This window comes from Balaenoptera physalus (genome assembly GCF_965194825.1).
Source record: "Balaenoptera physalus genome assembly, chromosome: 5".
NCBI lineage: Eukaryota > Metazoa > Chordata > Mammalia > Artiodactyla > Balaenopteridae > Balaenoptera > Balaenoptera physalus.
Genome location: NC_138884.1, coordinates 2,512,018 through 2,531,647, shown reverse-complemented (window position 1 = coordinate 2,531,647; position 19,630 = coordinate 2,512,018). Strand labels below are relative to the sequence as shown.

The window sequence follows — 19,630 nt, the reverse complement described above, 5'->3', positions numbered from 1 at the left end:
TTAACCTTAAATGCATTATGAGGAGTAATGAGTTTAAAGTTAAATCTTCTTTGAATCTGTACTTTACCCATTCAACAGCAAACATGAAGACTTTGCTAACCCAGATTTATGCACAGAATATTTCTATTAATCAGTGTAATGCAAAGTCAGGTAATTTTTTTGATTTTCCCTTATGAAAAGGATTAGTCGCTAAAGAGATCCATGATTTTAGCAGTTTCATCTCGTACATTCTGCCACAGCTAAATTAGTTCAAGGGCCATAGAATTGATAAATCATGGATTATTAGTACTTCATAGAGCAAAAATTCTTACTTAATTAGTACTGTGGTCACTAAATTATATAGGACATGTCTTCGGGGAGCTCAGAGAATCTGATTAGCATCTTTTAAGCATGTCCAGCTCTGTGGCCTTTGGTCTCTCTGCAGCATCAGAAATGCTGCAGCACGTGGATTGCTGTATTCATACGCCCTCAGTGCTATCCCCAGCTTGCTCCACTGACCTTTGGAGAAGGTGCTCAGAGGCCTGAAACTCCTGGCAGACTGTACTCTTGAAACAAGTATATGTTCTGTTTTAGTTTTTAAGGAACAACTAAGCTTACTATTACACTCCAATATTTGTACTGTGCTTTCATCAGCATTTTAATGAAAGCTTGGAGAGAGGCCACATTGGAGATTCAGCAAAACATTACTGGTAATTTTGAACCAGAAATTTTACTAAGTCCTTCAGATAATGTATCTGCTAGACCCCTGGCTTTATTCTTTCTAAATGAAGAGTGGAAATCTCAATGCACTCTCTTTAGGTAATTCAGCAAGGATCCTTCTAAATTGACCTCAGGTTTTCCAGAGAGATGCTTCATTGTGGAATGCCCTGGGTCTCAAACTTGAGTTTTGCTAAATTTATTTGAAAACAATTTAGTATTCTGGTTCAATAGAATGTTCCCAGATTCTTAGAAATCCTGAAGTATTATCTAAACCAAAGGCAGTTCTTTATTTGATTGGGCATTTTGGAATGATTTCTTTCTTTTTACTACATACATTTTGGATTATTTCTCATTAAATTCAGTCATGCATCTTCTCCTCTAGAAGAGTACTTTACTGAAATTGTCAGCATTTTTCTTCTCATATTTCCTTGCATAAAACCCCATGTTGGCACTTATAAGGTTACGATTCTACTTGACTGATTAAAGTGGTTTCTATGGGTGCAGTGGAGCTTAAGATTGAGGAAAGTATTTTTCCAGGTTATCAGAATCCATTCTAATTCCATGCCTCTCTTTGCCTGCATATAATAACCTTAAGTTAAACATTGGTATTTATGTCAAGTTCTCAATGGTATAGAAAATGCAGTTCCCTTGAAACCTATTCTTCTAGTATGTAATTATTAAGAGATGTGTCAGCTTGACAGTGACAAAAAATGTTTTGATTCTCAAGGTATTATCTGATAGTGTGATTTCTGCCAGATTAATGAAGGGCAGAGCCATTGGGTAAGGCATAATATTTCCAAGCAATTATGAAGAATGAAATATCATTTTCTCTTTTTAGGTTTCCTGAATCCGCAGTTTCTGTTTTGAAGAGCCAGCACTTACGGCAGAAACTCCTTCAGTCTCTGTTTCTTGATAAAGTTTACTGGGAGAGTCAGGGAGGTAGACAAGGAATTGAGAAGCTTATCGATGTAGTTGAACAGAGAGCCAGAATCCTGCTCACCTACATCAACGCACATGGGGCCAAAGTGTTACCTATGAATGAGTAGCCAAAGGTCTTGTGGCTATAGAGTTCTACATATATTTATGCATCTTTGTTTTGGGGTCAAGTACACAAACCTCAAGTCCTTTTAGGGATGAGGCAGTAGCGATGAATACACAAAATAAATGAATTTAATCAAGTAGATATGACGAGTCTGAGCGCTATAAGCAGACTCTAAAAGCTTTTACAATTATACTGCTAAAAAAGGTTTACATTTTCCTTTAACACCATGACCTGTGAGTTGCAACATCTGAGCACAGAATGGTTGCAATTACTATCCCAGCTAGGCGTGTTAAAACATCTGTCGTGTTGGTTAATAGGACAGTGCGAATCAGAGGTGGTGACTCCTTTAATAATTTGCTGCTCTAATGGGAACGATTCTGGACGTCCTTCTGTTACTAATTGTTAGAACATAGAGCAGTCTGGACACGACCCACAGGCAACTCTGTGTTGGAAAATGGAGGCGTATGATCTGCAGAAACCTCAGAGCCTACAGTAATTCTTAGGAGAAATGGTGGTTTATTTGTAAAACCCCCAGTGTATATTCTATTGTACCTATAAATGATCAGCCAGCTCTGCGATCCTGAGCGCAAGAATAGCATTTTCCATTCCTTTTTAGAAAGGTATTTGTTGCCAGTATAGAAACGATCCATATCCGAAGATTTATACATTAGGTAGTTTTGCTGTCTCAGTTTCGCTCCAACTTACGTCTAGTGGCTTAGACATTCAACAGTTATAAGGTATTTACACATGTGAAACTATACTTATAGAGTATCTTTTTGTTAAGTGGATGCTCTTTTTATACATTTTGTCATCTTTACCAAGGATATGCTATAATTTCTGTATATTTCATTAATAACAGCGGATTTCTTCTAATTTGTTCTGTGTAATTATATTTAAACTGATTTAATTGATATTGTCCAGATATTGACCATAGGACTGGATACTGAATGTGTTTAAATATATTGTTTGGCTTATTCTAATATGAAAAATATGAACAACATCAATTAAAACCCGACGCTGATCAGTTCTCCTCAATGAAAGCACATGACTAGAACTGAAACAGCCAAAATTATTTGGGCTCAAATAATTCTCTCCGAACTCTACCAACTTTTTAATGAGGTAGAAGGACGTGAACACATAGTATTCCTGTGTTGAGTCTTCATGTCCTTGAAGGGGTCCACATCATGGTGTTTGCTAGATGGTCACATAGAGATTTCAAACCCTGAACAAATCATTATTACCCTCCCCCCATCCCTTATTAAGAAGCTACTCTACTGACTTCTTCTTTCAGTTTAAAAATACAATTTAAGAATGTTTATAATGCATTCTATCCTCTGTTTTCTCAGGTCTGCGTGTTATTCCTAAAGTGCACCCCATTTTCTGTGTTCTGATCGAGGATTACTCAATATCGCTGTAGATTAGAACTATTGAAGACATTTTGATAAAGGCTAAGATATCTATAGATTATAATTTACACCGATGAATGGGGGCAGAATGTCAAAATAGCATGTTGAACACAAGAGAAGACAGACCAAGGGAAAAGGGATCATTCAATCATCTAATTATAACTTTTCTAGGGTCGCATTCAAGCCCTATTCTCAGCACCTTCCCTTGCTGGCTGACCCTTGGAGAGCTGGTCTTCAGACGATCTTCTCTTCAGTGTGCCCTCTGTAGCCCTCAGTGCCTCCCCTGGTCCTACACGTTCAGTGTACGCTTGGACCCTCATGAGTCTCCACTTCTATCTGCTGTATTTGGGCTTTTTAAGATCCCTTTATGTCTCAATAATCAGCACATTAATGAAAAATTGGCCTAACGGAAGTCTGGAGATCCAGACTCTACTTTAAAATAACTCTCTGTCAAGTTGCCTTATACCCTGTCTTATCCATGTGGCATATTTGCATTTTAAAATGCTTTTTATGGAATATACCATCTTATCCAAATTTGTGAAATTGATGCTGGGAATTCCATGCTTCTCAGAAGTGGCTTTAATTTTGCATCTCAAGCTACACCATTTTGGGGTAGCTTGGTCCTCCCACTAGTGGGTCTGATTGTAAGGTCCAGGAACACATGTTTATTTTAGTCACTTTGCTTTTCAACAATGTGTTTTGTTTTGGAATCAGTGAATAATTCATGCTGCATTATTTTTGAATAATGGATGACTGAAGGCCAGGCTTTTCATTCTAATAAGTAATACTCTGCTCTTACTGAAACTAAGGGAATACTCTGTGCCTTTCAGATATACTCGTTATGCTGTGGTTTGGTTCACATAGCACATTATGGGGTTTATTTGTAACTTGACAAGTTTAAAATAGAGCAATTTACCTGGGCGGACATACAAAAGCTTAATCTTATGTGATTATTTTTTAAGCTGATATTATGAAAATAAATATCTAAACAATGTATAATAAAAATATTAGAAATTAAAGATGTGTGCTTTTTATTCTGTAGGTGGTTTTTTTGTTGTTTTGTTTTTGTTTTTGTTTTTTTGTAGATGGGTTGCTTTTCAGAAGTGAAGTCTAGGAGAATGTTTGCTGCCTTCATCCATGATAAAAGAAACAATTGAATAGTCAAAAATTATACTGGATTGTGTTTGTGTATGCATGTATTTGATATCATTAACAGTGATTTCATGCCTTCTCTTGGTGTACATTTAGCATTGTTTTAGGTGGTATGCGAATTAGTTAACAGGTATCATAAACTAGAAGAAAACACTAATTTGGGGTTTTCTTTGCTTTGGGTGAGTCTTACCATTATGTTTAAAGTTTTCTTTATAGTATTCATATTTATTAAGCTTATTAGGCACCTGGGGAGCTTATTGAAATATAAAATGTTTTAGACTTATGCTCAAAATATTTATAATCCCTGAACTTATATAATAGCCTGTTTATACCATTGTACTTTTCAATATACATTAAATTACAGCTAATGACTAAAATAACCTAGATGTAGATTCATCTACACACTGTCTTATGAAATTCTAATGTTTATCTTAGCACAGAACAAATAATGCACATTTAGGGCACTAGTCTGAGAATATGATATGGGAATCGTACATGGGTCAAATAAAGATGATGAAGACCTTTCTCTAAAAACTAAATAGTGTCATCAAGAATTAAGAACTTTTATGAATGAAAGATGATTCGACTTGTCAGAGAAGTTTCCGGACACTTGGAAATAGCCAGAAGTGTTCTTTCAGTGCAAGGCTGGGCTTGATTTTTGATTGAATGGACTATTTAACAGTGCTCTAAAGCAGAGGTTAACTTGTCAGTTTTTATCCCAGGGAGATGCAAATAATTTCTGTCTGGTGGAAGAGACAACCTTAATGGTTTTACCGTTTATTACCCTGTTAGACATTAACCAGTTTTTATATCTAGTCCAACAATCTTATCCCAACATAGCCTGTAAATATTTAGCTTTGAAATACTCTTTGAAATGATTTTACCATCTTACTGGTTCCCTTGTTAGTTAATTATTTGAATAAAATCTTTGACATATGTTCATTTTACATTTGCATAGGAGTTGCAGTTCTACCTTTTTGAAAATTTTGCTTTAATAAATTTTTGACTGCAGAGCCATATAATTGTATTTTCTTGAGAGTCATGATTTTAAAAGTTTGAAACTTTAACAACTTTCAAAACAGAGTCACATAATTTTAAGAACTGAATGCTACCATTTGATCAACAGCTTAAGTTTATTTTCATTTCATCCTTTAATTTATTAAAAATTATTAGTTGATCATCTACTTGAAAGGTCTGACTCAGACGGGTTACTGGCAGACTTTGTTTTGTAGCCTAAAAATTAACATGGTATGTGAATGAAGTCACAGAAATCCTTTCTTACATCAGCGTTTCATATGGTCAAATTAGTTCAACATTTTTTTCACCTTAGAAAGGTATCTTTTTACACTCATGTTTCCAAAGTGCATTTAATTTGTTGATAAAAATATATACAATTTTGCACACATTAAGAAATCTCTATGCATCTTCTTTCTAAAAAAAGTAATGTGTGTTTCTTAGCAGCACTTGTCAAGATTTCTAAAGCTTTTGAGACAAAGAGGTAAAAACAAAACAAAACAAACAAACAACAAAACCCTCCCTTGTCAGGGGCTTTTATCACATGCTGCAGAATAGCTAGCTGAGCTATATTTCAAAAGGCAAACTGGGCTGCAGGGAGTGGGCCAGTAACTAAGTGAGACTGAAACAGCTGTGATTTTGCAAAACGTGCCAACATTTTCTTTAGCTCCAGGACACGAGACATTATCTGGCTCATAAAGTACTCTATGTTATTGGCTCAACTTCTGTTTAGGAGAACAAGAGATCTTGTTCTATATCCTCATTTCAGGTCCTCAGGAGTATTACAAATTGAGGTCAACATTATTATTTTACCTTTTAGTACTTAAAAAAATAAACTGTGAGTCAGATATCTGCTCTAACTTGGTGAGAATACATTACAATGAAACTTGCAAGATTCAGGTCTTTCATAAGAGAATTTTGAAATAATTTATAGCATCTCCTAGGAGAGAGTCAATCTTCCTCTCTCTTCAACAGGTAGCAAGTGACAGTTAAAATATGACTTTCCCAAGACTTTTGGTAACAATTGTGGCAGTACCATTTGTGTCATTTCCTTAGTCTTACTTTATTGTTAGTAGCAAGTAGAGATGAACTATGTTTAAAGAGGAGTGACATGGCAGCATCCAGAGCAGGAACTTCCTGATTGAGGACATAGATTCCTAATGAAATCTTGACTTTGTCCCAGGCTACCTACCAGTTGCCAGTAGTAACATGCCTTCAAGTTGTGACCACCAAAAATGTCTCCAGATATTGTCAGCTATCCCCTGAAAGGCAAAATCATCCCCTGGTTCAAAACCACTGCTTTAGTCCATTGATAAAAGGCCTCCCATAGAAGGTAAACCTTTAATTTTCTTTTGTCTTCTTACGTTCAGTTCATGAAGATGTTCTCTGTCAAATTCCTCTTATTAGAATGGATTGCCATGTTGTATGACATCAGTCAGAGCCCCAAGAGGTTTGATGGTTTGGGGAAAGGGATCTTGAAATAAGCCACAGGAGAGTCAGGAGGAAGAGACATCTTGGGCTCTGAAATACAAATTTTAGGTGAGGAATAAATCTAGGCGCACACAACAAATTAAACATCAGCACAAACATTTTGGAATGAGTGGTGGTAAAATTGCTTTACCTTCCTCTGCCCCCGAGGCCAGTATCTGTATCCTTTGAGAAGAAGACAGGTCTGTAAAGAAGGCATGCTCTCATCAGGACTCTTAACAGCCCAGGGGACCACCCCCCCACCCCCTGACGGAAAGTCAAATATTGCGGGGACCGTGTCCTTACAGCAGGAGGGGAGGAAGAGTAATGAAGTGCATTAGAAGGGAATTATTGGACCAGGATGCAGCTAGCAGCCAATGGGCGGAGCAGAATCACATAGGAAATCCAAGAAAAGGATGGAATATCAATAAAATAGACTAAGTAATGTCTCAGGAACAAAGTGCCATCAAATCTCCGTGGCTTGAAACCACAAATGTCGATTTCTCATACAAATGCCCATCCCGGCTTGGCAGGAAGGCTTTGTGTTTCCTAAACACTGGGACCCAAGCAGATGAGCAGGCTGCATGTGTCCATCGCTGTGCCCGAGTGAAGGGAAGTTCTGAAGGGCTGGTATATCCAGTTATAAGTCACTGGACAAAAGCAGTCTGGAAAGTGGGAAACTTGAACTATCTGGTGAATGAGTGGACGGCGAAAGGTACAAGTGGTGGCTCAGATTATATTTGAGGCAAATACAACCTACGTCTACTATTGTCCATTCAATAACCCTCTTCCTCTTGGGACCCCTCCCACCCCCATTTCACTTCCCCTCTGCCTGGGTCCCCAGGCCATAGTCGAGAGGTTAAGGGATGTATGCGTGACTTCCACTGGGCAAACACAGTCTCTTTATTCAGCTCTGTTTGCTATCATCATTGATTGGTTCAGAATTGAACACCTGACCGACTGGGTCAATCAGAAAACGTGCCTCAGAATTTTAGACCTGAAAAGGAGGAAGACCAGGACTAAAGTGATAATGGACAATATTCTGGAGATCTTACTCAGACTTTACATGAGCTGGAGAAAGCTGATTACAGAGAAAGGAGGAAAGATGGAAGGGAACCCGCAGAGGAGCTGACAGCTGACGGGAGGGGCGGCCGGTGCCTGTGGTCCTGTTGCTGCCGTTGCCTTAGTTGCCCTGGAGATGCCTTCCAGTTCTTGGTTTCCTTGAAATGACTCAGTGTCCTTTATTAATTCACCTTTTTGCTTCAACTTAATCTGGGTTGGTTGTTTTTCTGATACTTGCAACCAACAGAAAATCTCTGATTGGTTTCTAAGGCAGTTAGGTCTTCTTCTAATACAAAGTTTAGAAAGCACGTCATGATTTCTTCCTGTGACAGATGAAGGTGTCCGTGCTCTCAAGTGTTCTTCCCCCACTTCTTTCCTTCCCAAACCAACTTCTGAAATATGTATCACTGTGCTTACATTGTTGATCTTCTTGCTATTTACCTTCCGGCTTCCACCTGTCACAGGTGCTTTACTGCTTTGTGTGCATGGATTTCCTGCCCACCATCAGTTACAGCTTCCTCATTCCTGACGTCTTTGTTTTTCCTCCTTCATCTCTTTGCTGACAGGTTTCTTCATCAGATGATGTTTACAGACTTACTCATGAGTTCTATATTCACAGAGACCTGCTCATTTGTGAATAACACTCTGTTGTATGGATGTGTTTAAAGAACAGCCTGGTGATAGGAAATTTGGATTTCATATATTTTTTTTCAAAACAAAATGTCCCTGGAGGTCTGTAGACATTGCAACCCTATCATTTGGCATTGAACATTACAGATAAGATTTCAGAGGCCAGCCTGCAATTTTTTTTTTCCGTCTAACTTGTAGGTGATTTGCTTTTCCAGTTTTGATGCACACTGAATTCTTTCTTCATTCTTTAATTTTAATAAATTCTCAGGACATGTCTTAAAGTTGGTCATTCTATATCAAATTTTCCTGGAACACAACAAGAAATCAACATATTTATATTTTTCCTCATTTCAGAAATACTTTTACAATATATATTTGAATATTCTTTTAGTTCTATTTGTTCTGTTTTCAGGTAAGGAGATATTTATGATGTGTGTATGGAATCTGCCTCCGAATCAATTGTATTTTCCTTATTTGCTTACTTTTCTTTTTTTCCTTCACAAAAGATACTATTTTCTCAAGGGTTTTCTTTACATCTCTAACTTTATTTCAGGGGCATCTATTCTACTTCTTACTGCTTCTCAGTGTTGATTCCACTAATGAATTTATCTTCAAATTTCCTTTTTAGAAAGCTCAGCTTTCATCTTTTGCTGCTTTTATTAACTCTTTATTGATTTTTAATTTTTTCATTCTTTTTAGTTGAACTAGTTTTTCAAAGGGTTTTAAAAATATCCTTCGAGACTGTAGGAAATAGTTTCTGAAACTATTCAAATTAAATTCAAAGGAAATAAAGTTAAAAGTTTATTTCCTCCGTCACACTAGCAATATTTCAAATGCTCTGTAGTCACAGGTGTTTCATGGATACTCTATTGTCACATCAGCTCAGATGGAGTGCATTTCCGTCACTGTAGAAGGTCTGCTGGCCAGTGTTGTTGTAGAGCACAGGCCACCTCTGTATTTTCGTGTGCCGTCCTCAGCGGCAGCTGCTCTTTCCCAATTTCTCCCCCTCTACCTCATCTGCCAGGCAGCACATCTAGGTTAGGGTTTTGGTCTCTGTCTTAGTCAGGTTGGGCTGCCGTAACAAAACGCCACAGGCTAGGTGGCTTCGACCACGGGAATTTACCTTTTACAGTACTGGAGATGGGAAGTTCAAGATCAAGGTGACAGCAGAGCCAGTGTCTGGGGAGGGCTCTCTCCTTGGGTTCCAGACAGCCACCTCCTTACTGAGTCTTCACATGGCCTTTTTGGGGTGTGCAGGTGGAGAGAAAGGAAGCAAGCTCTCGGGTGTGTCTTCTTATAAGGGCACTAATCCCACCATGAGGGCTCCACCCTCATGACCTTGTCTAAACCTCCCAAAGACCCCATCTCCAAATACCATCACATTGAGGTTAGGGCTTCAATATATGAATTTTGGGGTGACACAATTCAGTCTATAGCACTAGCCCTTCAAAGTTCACATCCTTCTTGCAAATAAAATACATAAATTCCATGCAAACAGCCCCAAAAGTCTTAAACTGTTTCAGCATCATCTCTAAAGTCTAAAGTTCAAAGTCTCATTTAAATACCATCTAAGTCACATATGCAGGAGACTTGACGTATGATTCATCCTGAAACAAGATTCCTCTCCAGCTCTGAACCTGGGAAACCACACAAGTTGTGGACTTCCAAAATACTGTGATGGGGCAGGTCAAGGATAAACATTCCCATTCAGAAAGGGAAAAATAGGAAGGAAAGGAGGGGTGACAGGTCCCAAGTAAGTCCCAAACCTAGAAAGGCAACTCTCATTGGCTCTAAAGTCTTGAGAATAATCCTCTCTGGCTCGGTGTCCCACCTTTCATGGTCACAGCGGTGGCAGCGTCATCCCCACAGCTCTGCCCCTGTGACTCTCTGAAAGGTCTTGCCCACGTGACATCTGGGATGGCAGTGGGTGGGGGTATCCTGGCCAAGTGAGAGCTGAAGGAACTAGTTCTGTCCCTTGGGCCTGTGGTGAGAGTATCAGCCCTGATGATCTCTGAATCACCCTCAGCATCATCCTTCTGTCTTCTTGAGGAGTAGTGCACATTCATAACTGAAGAGATTTATGGTCCTGTCTTGCAGAATCATGCAGGATGAGAAATCCCATGATCTGCAGTTAGTGAGTTTGACAGCATTTCTTCATTCTGTCCTGCTTTCTCTGTCTCTTTCATTTCAAAATGGCAGTGTCTTTGCTGGTATAATCCCATCTCCTCCTTCTTAGGTTTCTTAGAACCGTATTGTTTATTTTCAAAGAAATCAGTGCACTGCTTTCTGCTTTCGGTGATGGTCATCTTATAGCTTTATACTAGAGACATCATTCTTTCTCATTTGCCATCTTCTTTATTCATTTCAGTGGTTTCCAAAGAATAATTGTATGCCTTTCTCCCCTTTCTCGTTCTTCAGAAAGAGAACCATGTGAGAAAAGAGTCTGCTGGGGTAGACTGGCGAGTGTGTCGGGGAGGAGGATGGGGAGGATGTGGAGAAGTGATCTAGAAGATCTAGAAGTTACTTAGGCACAAGGGAATCAAGGAGTGAGGCAAGATGTGTCTAATTTTGAAGTGTTTTTCATACATAATTGTGGGTCATTATAAATTTTAAGGTTCAAAGTGTATTGACTAACCATTCTGAGAAAACTCATGACTATGGGAGATAACTTGAAAAGATATTCCAGGAACAGTATGTAAAACAGGCTGCTGTGGGCTTAGATGCATTTTCTGCACCTGTAGTCATCACACCAGTAGTAGTCTTTAAAGGGAGCTAGGTCAAACAGAGAAGGTCACCTGCATTTGTATCACTGAGAAAGATTCAGAGCAATTGACGGTCACACACACACACACCCCACACCACACACATGGGACAATAAATCCAGATAAAGAGCTGGATTGTTTTCTTTCTTTTGTTTCTTAATGAACAGGTTGATTTCTTTTCACAGTTGATTATAAACTGAGTGATTTACTATTATCAGAATTGAGACTTTGAACTCAGGTTGGGATGCCCCAAACCATGAGATTAAACCCACATCTCAGGACTTTCTGGACCAATTAGCTCTGAACTGGTGGGGACTACAGAATTTATTTTAACTTGATTTCTTTAAAGTTTTATTGATTCATCCATGTAATAAATATTTCTTGAGTGCCAACTGTGTGTCAGGCACTGCCTTAGATCCTGGGATCCAGCAGAGGAAAATAAGGGAACACATTTTTCTTCAGCAGCTTCCATTTTCAAACCTTTGATCGTGAAACTGTAAAAGTTAATATCTGTCTATATGTGGTATAATGGAAATCAGAGGCGTTAGCTAATTTTTTTTCATACATAAGAAAAACTAATTTTATATAGAGTTTTTTAAGCCTTTCCTTTCTGTTCTTCAAATGTTCCTACTAAAAAAAGAAAGATTATTTTTTCAGATATATTTATGAATCAGAATCTCTTACATAATTTCTCAAATATCCTTCATGATAGCTCCAGCCAATGCATTTTATTATCAGGAACTGTGTTTTGTGCACTTGACGTTCTGTTCTTCTTCAATTTTATCTTTGGTAGAAAAAAGCTCCTCCTGTAAATTCTGACAAGGACTCCAGGAAGAAAGAGCTTGGAGTTTTGCCAATCTTTGTAGTGTGCTTTCAGATCAAGGAAATGTTCTAAAATCAGTATTTAAATAGCATACTTGGCAAAATGTTCTGCCCTGAAAGGAATGGATGACTTTTTTTTTTTTGAAGAGGAAGAGTAATGGGAACCAGACAGTGAAGTTCAAGAAGCCAGTCCCGTAAGCCTACTTCCCTTTGTTGCGGCATAATCCCCTTCAACTTCTTTCAACATCTCAGATCTCTTTCTCCACTATCAGCGGTCTTCTTCTCTTTCTATTTTGTTTTTAGTGAGTTGCAGAATTGCAACCTTCTATTTTATTTTGTCTAAAAGCCTCTTCAATGCAATATCTATCAGAATACTTTTCTGCCATATATAGCCATTTCATCTTTGTAAAATCTCCATTGGTTCTTCCCTTTTTTCACTAATGCTGATTTATCCTCTTTCTCTGAGATGGAGAGATACAGCCTTTGATATTCTGTCCTATTCTCCTGCTTCCCTCAAAGCTCTATCCTTTTTCCCCCTACGTTGTTGCTCTTAAGAAATTTATAACTTTGTTTCTACTGCCTGGGCTGATGACAGATAAATCAGCTTTGCCTTATGAATACTTCCACAAACCGTTTGCTTGTCTTATCTTTCAGCTCTTTAAAAGTTTCCTTAATAAGTACTGGACACCATTTAAATCAACTGAAAAGAGCATGAGATAAAGCAAAAGACGAATAATGGGAGAATGATACAGTTGGAGATCTGGTCCTCATGTAGGCTCATTGGTACAAATTTTTCATTTATATTTTGAAAATAATAACTTGTGAGTTCTAGTGGGTTGTGGCATGAAACAGTATGGTAGATCTCCTAATTTAATCACAATAGCTACCCACCATGGCCATCATTAAAAAGTCTACAAACAGTAAATGCTCGAGAGGGTGTGGAGAAAAGGGAACCCTCCTACACTGTTGGTGGGAATGTAAATCGGTGCAGCCACTATGGAGAACAGTATGGAGGTTCCTTAAAAAACTAAAAATAGAGCTACCATATGATCTAGGAATCCCATACCTGGGCATATACCCAGACAAAACTATAATTCAAAAAGATACATGCACCCTAATGTTCACAGCAGTACTATTTACAATAGCCAAGATGTGGAAGCAACCTAAGTGTCCATCGACAGATGAATGGATAAAGAAGTTGTGGTACATATATACAATGGAATATTACTCAGCCATAAAAAAGAATGAAATAATGCCATTTGTGGCAACATGGATGGACCTAGAGATTATCATACTAAGTGAAGTAAGTCAGACAGAGAAAGATAAATATCATAAGATATCACTTATATATTGAATCTAAAAAATGATACAAATAAACTTATTTACAAAACAGAAACAGGCTCACAGGCATAGAAAACAAACTTATGATTACCAAAGGGAAAATGGGGCGGGGGATAAATTAGGAATTTGGGATTAACATATACACACTACTATATATAAAATAGATAACCAACAAGAATCTGCTGTATAGCACAGGGAACTATACTCAATATTCTGTAATAACCTATATGCAAAAGAATCTGAAAAAGAATGGATATATGTATACGTATAGCTGATTCACTTTGCTGTACACCTGAAACTAACACAATATTGTAAATCAACTATACTCCAATATAAAATAAAAATTAAAAAAAAAAAGATAGCTACCCATATCAGGTTCACACTATGAGGCTGGCATGGTGTGATACACTTCAAAAACAGTAAATACTTTAGTCCTCTAGACTATACCTGTCACATGAGATAAAGAAAGAATGGAGAAGTTAATAATTTGTCTAAGAACAACCAGGAAGTGACAACCTAGTATTCATATCCAAATCCACCCAACTTCACAGCTCGTGCTTATGACAGACAATCAGGCTACACAACCTTCCCAAGTTCATCCAAGGGTTCTCTCCACTCTGTCGCAGTGACTCACTTCCTTGAGAGAATTCGTATCTCTTATACACACCGAGATAAATTGCAGAAACCATGGCCAGGTGTTTAAGTCCAAACATTGACTAAGAGCCATCTAATCGAGAAAAGCGTCAGCCGCTCAAGTTTGCAATAGCCCTCGCACATCTGGTTCTACTCATGTGTGTGAAATGGTCATTGTCAGTGTTCCCCAAGATGGGTACCTACTCTTTAAAAGTGTTATCATCTTGGGCCATATGTTCGGGTTTCCTGATTCATAGGAGACAAAGAGAAGTTCAACTCAGAATTGCAATCTCAATCTATTTGCCATGATGCTGAGTTACACAGAACTCGGGCACATGTAAAATAAATACCTCTTTCTGTTCCAAGCCTTGATGAACATTTTTCTTGATGCATTTGGATTCCTCGGGTAAGAAAATCACAATGTAAAGCCATTCTTTACATTCGATGTTGTGAGTTTGAACAAAGGGCTGTGAGACCGCTATGGTGTGAAAGCTGGTGAAGTTCACAGAACAAAGGAGGATTAAGCCCCCTTAAAATCACAGCATTCCACTTCATTTTACTTTGTGTTGTTATGTCGAAAATTGAATTTGCTAGTTTGCAAGTACATATAATAGCCAGTTAGAGCTTTGTTCAACTGATTAGTTAGTGTGTTTTAAAGCAAGAGATTGAAAAAACAATGAACAGATTTAAACTCATATAAAATCAGCTCTGCGCTGGGAAAGAATTTTTACTTTCACTGAGAGTCATATAAAAAAGTTTATTTTCATGACCAAAAAGTGATCCTTTGTAAAATTTTTGTTACCATTGCTTTGATTGAAACATTTTTTTTTTGCATTCCTGTTGCCAGTTGTATGAGTGACAACCCTCTTAAAAATGGTGTTAAGTCCCCAACATATACTCAACAATCCAGTATCTATCTGGTTGGCTTATATGAAGTCATTGAGGATTGTGGAAGATTGAGAGGTAAAAATAGACGTCTCTCCCTTTATCATCGTGAACAGTTTTTTAAGAACCTGGACTCTCCAGGCAGCCACGTATGTCACTGTGACCATGAAACAGCATCAAAGCTCAAGGCCAGTGGGTATCTGAGCGCGTGATGCACAGAGTAATAGGACATTCATGGCTCAGTCCAGTGTTTCGGGGGGAGATGAGGTGCTTTTTTAGAATACCACGTTCTTTCTTATGAAGCTGATAGACTATCAAATCTGTTCCATCACCATATGTAAAAATGAGAAGCCATTCCCAAAGAACTGGTTAGTACAGGACCCATTTTACAAGAGGCTACTGTTGAAAAGTAAATCTCCCTAAATTCCTTCTATCAAGACTGCTGCATCGCACAGGGAGATCAGCTCGGTGCTTTGTGACCACCTAGAGGGGTGGGATAGGGAGGGTGGGAGGGAGACGCAAGAGGGAGGAGATATGGGGATATAAGTATACGTATAGCTGATTCACTTTGTTAGAAAGCAGAAACTAACACATCATTGTAAAGCAATTATACTCTAATAAAGATGTTAAAAAAAAATGAAAATAAAAAAAATTTTTTTTAATTAAAAAAAATAAAAAAACAAGACATCGCAAAAGGATGAGAAACTGTGTCTGAGAACTGAGAACTGACCACTTATTAATGACCTTCAAGCAAAGTGTCACTGGAGTAGTGGGGGTAAAAGTCCAATTGGAGTGGTTTTAAAAAACTGTGTGGAGATAACTTAGAGATGGCAAGTATATACTGAAACATGGTCTAAGATAATAAATTCATTTTGAAATTTACCTAGAAAATCTAATTTTCTTACCTTATCTTTTGGATTTTTTAATACTCCATGATTTTTTTTCCCTCTTTTTCTCGCCACCCCTGCCCTGGGGTAAGATCTATACGTGACAAGGAAGAATAACTAATACGTTAGGACTTGTTTGAGCAGTATATGACCAAACCAATAGGAAAGTCAAGAGTGCCTTGAATTCTTCTCCTATCGTAGTTAATGGAATGATCCATTAGGTAAGTTATACATTTTCAGATGATACCTATCACCATGGTACAGACTTTTAATGTGAAGTTATATTTAACAACTCAAATATAAACAACATTGATTTGCAATTTTCCTAATGAGACTTCCTAGCTGGAATTTGACTGAAGATTTCATGAATCTCAGAGCCTAACACACCAATCTTCCAGTGTATTCTATGAAAGAATATCCTTATTTGGCAAAGAGAAGAGTTAACCTTGAAAAATAATTTTCTTTTTTATTTCTGGCCTTAAAAACAGAAACTCCTGGGGCTCTAATGAGAAAGCTCCTTTAATGTTGGTGGGGATATTTTAGAGAAGTTCCCAGCAGAAAGCCTCAGGCTGTGCTCTGCTCTCTAACTAGTGCCTGTAAATATCTCATATGATGGTAGGTTTCTGGCCCTCAGAAAAATAAAGACCAAACTGTCCAGTAAGTTTTAGATTTTTGTGTTTCATATTAGGGGTTCCTGTTCTGTGTTTAGTGGATGGTCAAACATCCCTTAGGCACCACTTTGGTTCATGTTCTATATGCCATACCTTCCTTGACTTTTCTTGTTCTGCCACCTCTGATGACTTTCAATCAACCCAAAGACATGTATTTATTGCTGCCCTTCATGCCTGCATCTTCTCTGTTACCCACCTAATCACTCAATGGCAGTAGGATTGACAAAAACCACAAAAAACATAACCGGAAAAGAACTGGGCTGGAGAAGATGGATGGAGGTGGGGACTAAAAGAAAATAAGTAAATCCTGAGCAGGGACCCTTGGAATAGACTATGTCCACTTGAAGTCTATGGGATCTGCTTTCCATATGATAAGAGGTGAGGAAATGTCAGCGCAGTATGGTGCTGAGAGCTGAGGACAGGAACGGGCCTTGTTTATGGCCCTGTTCTGGATTGACACTGCAGAGATTACAGCAATGGATAAAGTCAAGTCTCTGCCACTGAGAAGTCTAGGATCTAGTGCTAGGCGGTCTCTCTAAAAACTAGAGCTAAAATATCAAGTGACTCCCTGATAGACATAATTAGGGACTGGGTATTACATATGAGCCAAAATATTAGTTACATTTGGGTCAAAATTTTACTTTATGAAATGCCTCCTTGTTAAATATTTTATTTTCTTTAAGTTTTTAGGAGTATCTCCAGTCATTTCTCAGCCAAACTGGAGAAAATGAGGTTCCCCTTCAGTCCAGGGAGGAGGAGGTAGGGGTATGAAGAAGTAAAGCAACAACCCCTCCCACCTCGGCTGCTGGGCCTGTGCTCACAGCGGCCTCAATCCCCACACCCTGGAGCAGACGTGAAGGGACAAGACCGCCTGTGTAAACTAGAACTTCTCCTTGCCTGGGGGACCAAAGCTGACAGCCACCTCCTAGAACTCTTAAATCTGGGTCAGGATATTTGCCTGCCTGAACTGACCAGCAGGAAATACAAGTTGTGCTTCTGTCGTGGCTCACCCCCACGTTCGCTTGTCTCCGCGTGGGCTTTTCTCTCCCCCATCTCCAAACACAGAGTCTGGGTCTGCAACCTGGAACTTCATAGCCAAGCTGACATGAACAATATCAGATCAGCATGAAGAATCATTAGTAAAGTGCTAAAATCACAGTTCAATCCCATGCAACAGTTGGTCGGGAAGCATTTATTTACCATTTCTACAGACCATTGGATTTCCAAATGCTTCTGCAGAATTACTTTTCATTAGAGCAAATTAATCACTTGGTAGATTTTAGCTTTGATCCTCCATAACTTCGACATATGTTCATTTTTTTCTTTTGCTAAGGATTAACCCATTGCCTCAATCCAAGTCCTTTGAAGACATACCTAAACAAACTTGCAAAAAAGCAGCATTTGTGCGGCATTTCCTTTGATGTGTGCGGCCAGAGGAAACACGTGTCACCGTTCCTTTCAGGGATATCTTTTGTAACAGCAAAGGTCTCTCATTTAATTCCAGCCATTTGATATTGGATGAATTTCTATTGCTGCTTGTTACTCAAGGTAAATAGTCTGTTTTGCAGACTGGAGTTTGGATTTACTCATATTTAAAAAAAAAAATTTTTATCTCAACGAATAGTGGGAAAACTTCTGCAACATTTCACGAAGCTGGAATTAAGTAGGATGATTTTGCCCTAATTAGAGATCAGCTTGCTAGAATTTTACAATTCCAGGTGAGGAACTCATGGTAAAACGAACCCTAATCAACACTGTGGGCTGCTTTTCCTTCTCCACTGAGGTCAATGTAATCCAGCAGCAGAATCATTGGTTCCTGCCGTTCTTGCATGTCTCTCATTTTCTGTAATTTTCTTCATCTGTCATTACTGGATTTTTTCAGATAGCTCTGACCTTGGCGTGCTTCTTTATTCTTTTTGGATAACAGTGTGAACAGGCATCTGTTTCTGCAGTTGCTAATGTCAAAGTTATTTGCCAAGAACAGAAGACAGGTTTCTCAACATTTTGCAAATAAATCCTTAAAAAAAAAAAAAAGGATTTCATGGGAATGAGAATATTTTGCAGTTAAATACCATATGATATCACTTATATGTGGAATCTTAAAAAAATGATACAAATGAACTTATTTACAAAACAGGCTTAGACTCACAGACATAGAAAACAATCTTATGGTTACCAAAGGGGAAAGGGGGGAGGAGGGATAAATTGAGAATTTGGGATTAACAGATACAGACAACTACGTATAAAATAGATAAACAACAAGGACCTACAGTATAGCACAGGAAACTATATTCAGTATCTTGTAATAACTATAATGGGAAAGAATCTGAAAAAGAATATATATGTGTGTGTGTAAACATATAAAACTGGATCACTTGGCCGTACACCTAAAACTAACACAACTTTGTAAACCAACTATACGTCAATAAAAAAAGAAAGTATCCCTAAAAAAATTAACGGAAAACTTGTTCACTAGTTTTGGAGATGAAAAATATTCATAAATCATACATTTGCTTCTTGGATGGGCATAAATCTCTGACTGTCTCACCTTCCCTACTCAGAGGTATCTGCATTTGATCTCGTAAAAATTTCGAATGATGGCCAAAACAATAACAGTTCAAGAATGCTTTTTCCTTTTGCTTGCTATCACCAATCTCTGCAGGAAGTGAAGAGCGCTTTATTTTTTCATGCTTCATTTTAATGCACCTCTCGAGTACACATGCCTTCAGGGTTACTCACACTCGGTGCTAGGTGCTCGTGTGGTCCTGTTGGGAGTTTCAGGAAGATAGATAAGGAGGTGGCTCCTGTTTGTAGGTGAAAAAAAAAAAAAAGACGTCATGTGCAGCCAATGCTTAAAACTCAGCTTACATTTTCAAGAGGTGTCTACGGCCACGCCTTCCTCTCACAGATTGTGAAAGATTGAAGAGGCTTGGGGCAAATTCCCAGCAGGTTGTTCGATTTCTTTTATGTTGTAGTTGTCACTTCATGACATTGTGGATGCTTGTTTTTACCTCGTTTCACCTCTAGAGAATGTTGCCAGGGGACACACTGAATGTTTGCTCTTGTCCTCTGTGTCTTCTCTGTTTACCCATCTCCAGAGAAGCTTAAGCAAACAACAGGCTGATATTTTACGATTTTAAATTCCAGGGGAGCACAT

General features: G+C 38.3%; 1 protein-coding gene across 3 annotated transcripts in view; it reads left to right on the top strand.

Moving 5' to 3' along the window:
* Positions 1 to 19,630, top strand: part of GASK1B (golgi associated kinase 1B) — a 110,603-nt gene that overhangs the window by 55,325 nt on the left and 35,648 nt on the right. For 2 of the 3 annotated variants that reach the window (XM_082461785.1, XM_082461784.1), the window contains exon 5: positions 1,538 to 18,507. In XM_082461785.1, coding sequence (XP_082317911.1) covers positions 1,538 to 1,745 — 208 coding nt within the window. In that variant the 3' untranslated portion in view covers positions 1,746 to 18,507. Of the gene's footprint in view, positions 1 to 1,537; positions 18,508 to 19,630 lie in introns of those variants that run through there. The other variant, XR_014263588.1, reaches the window with a different exon arrangement.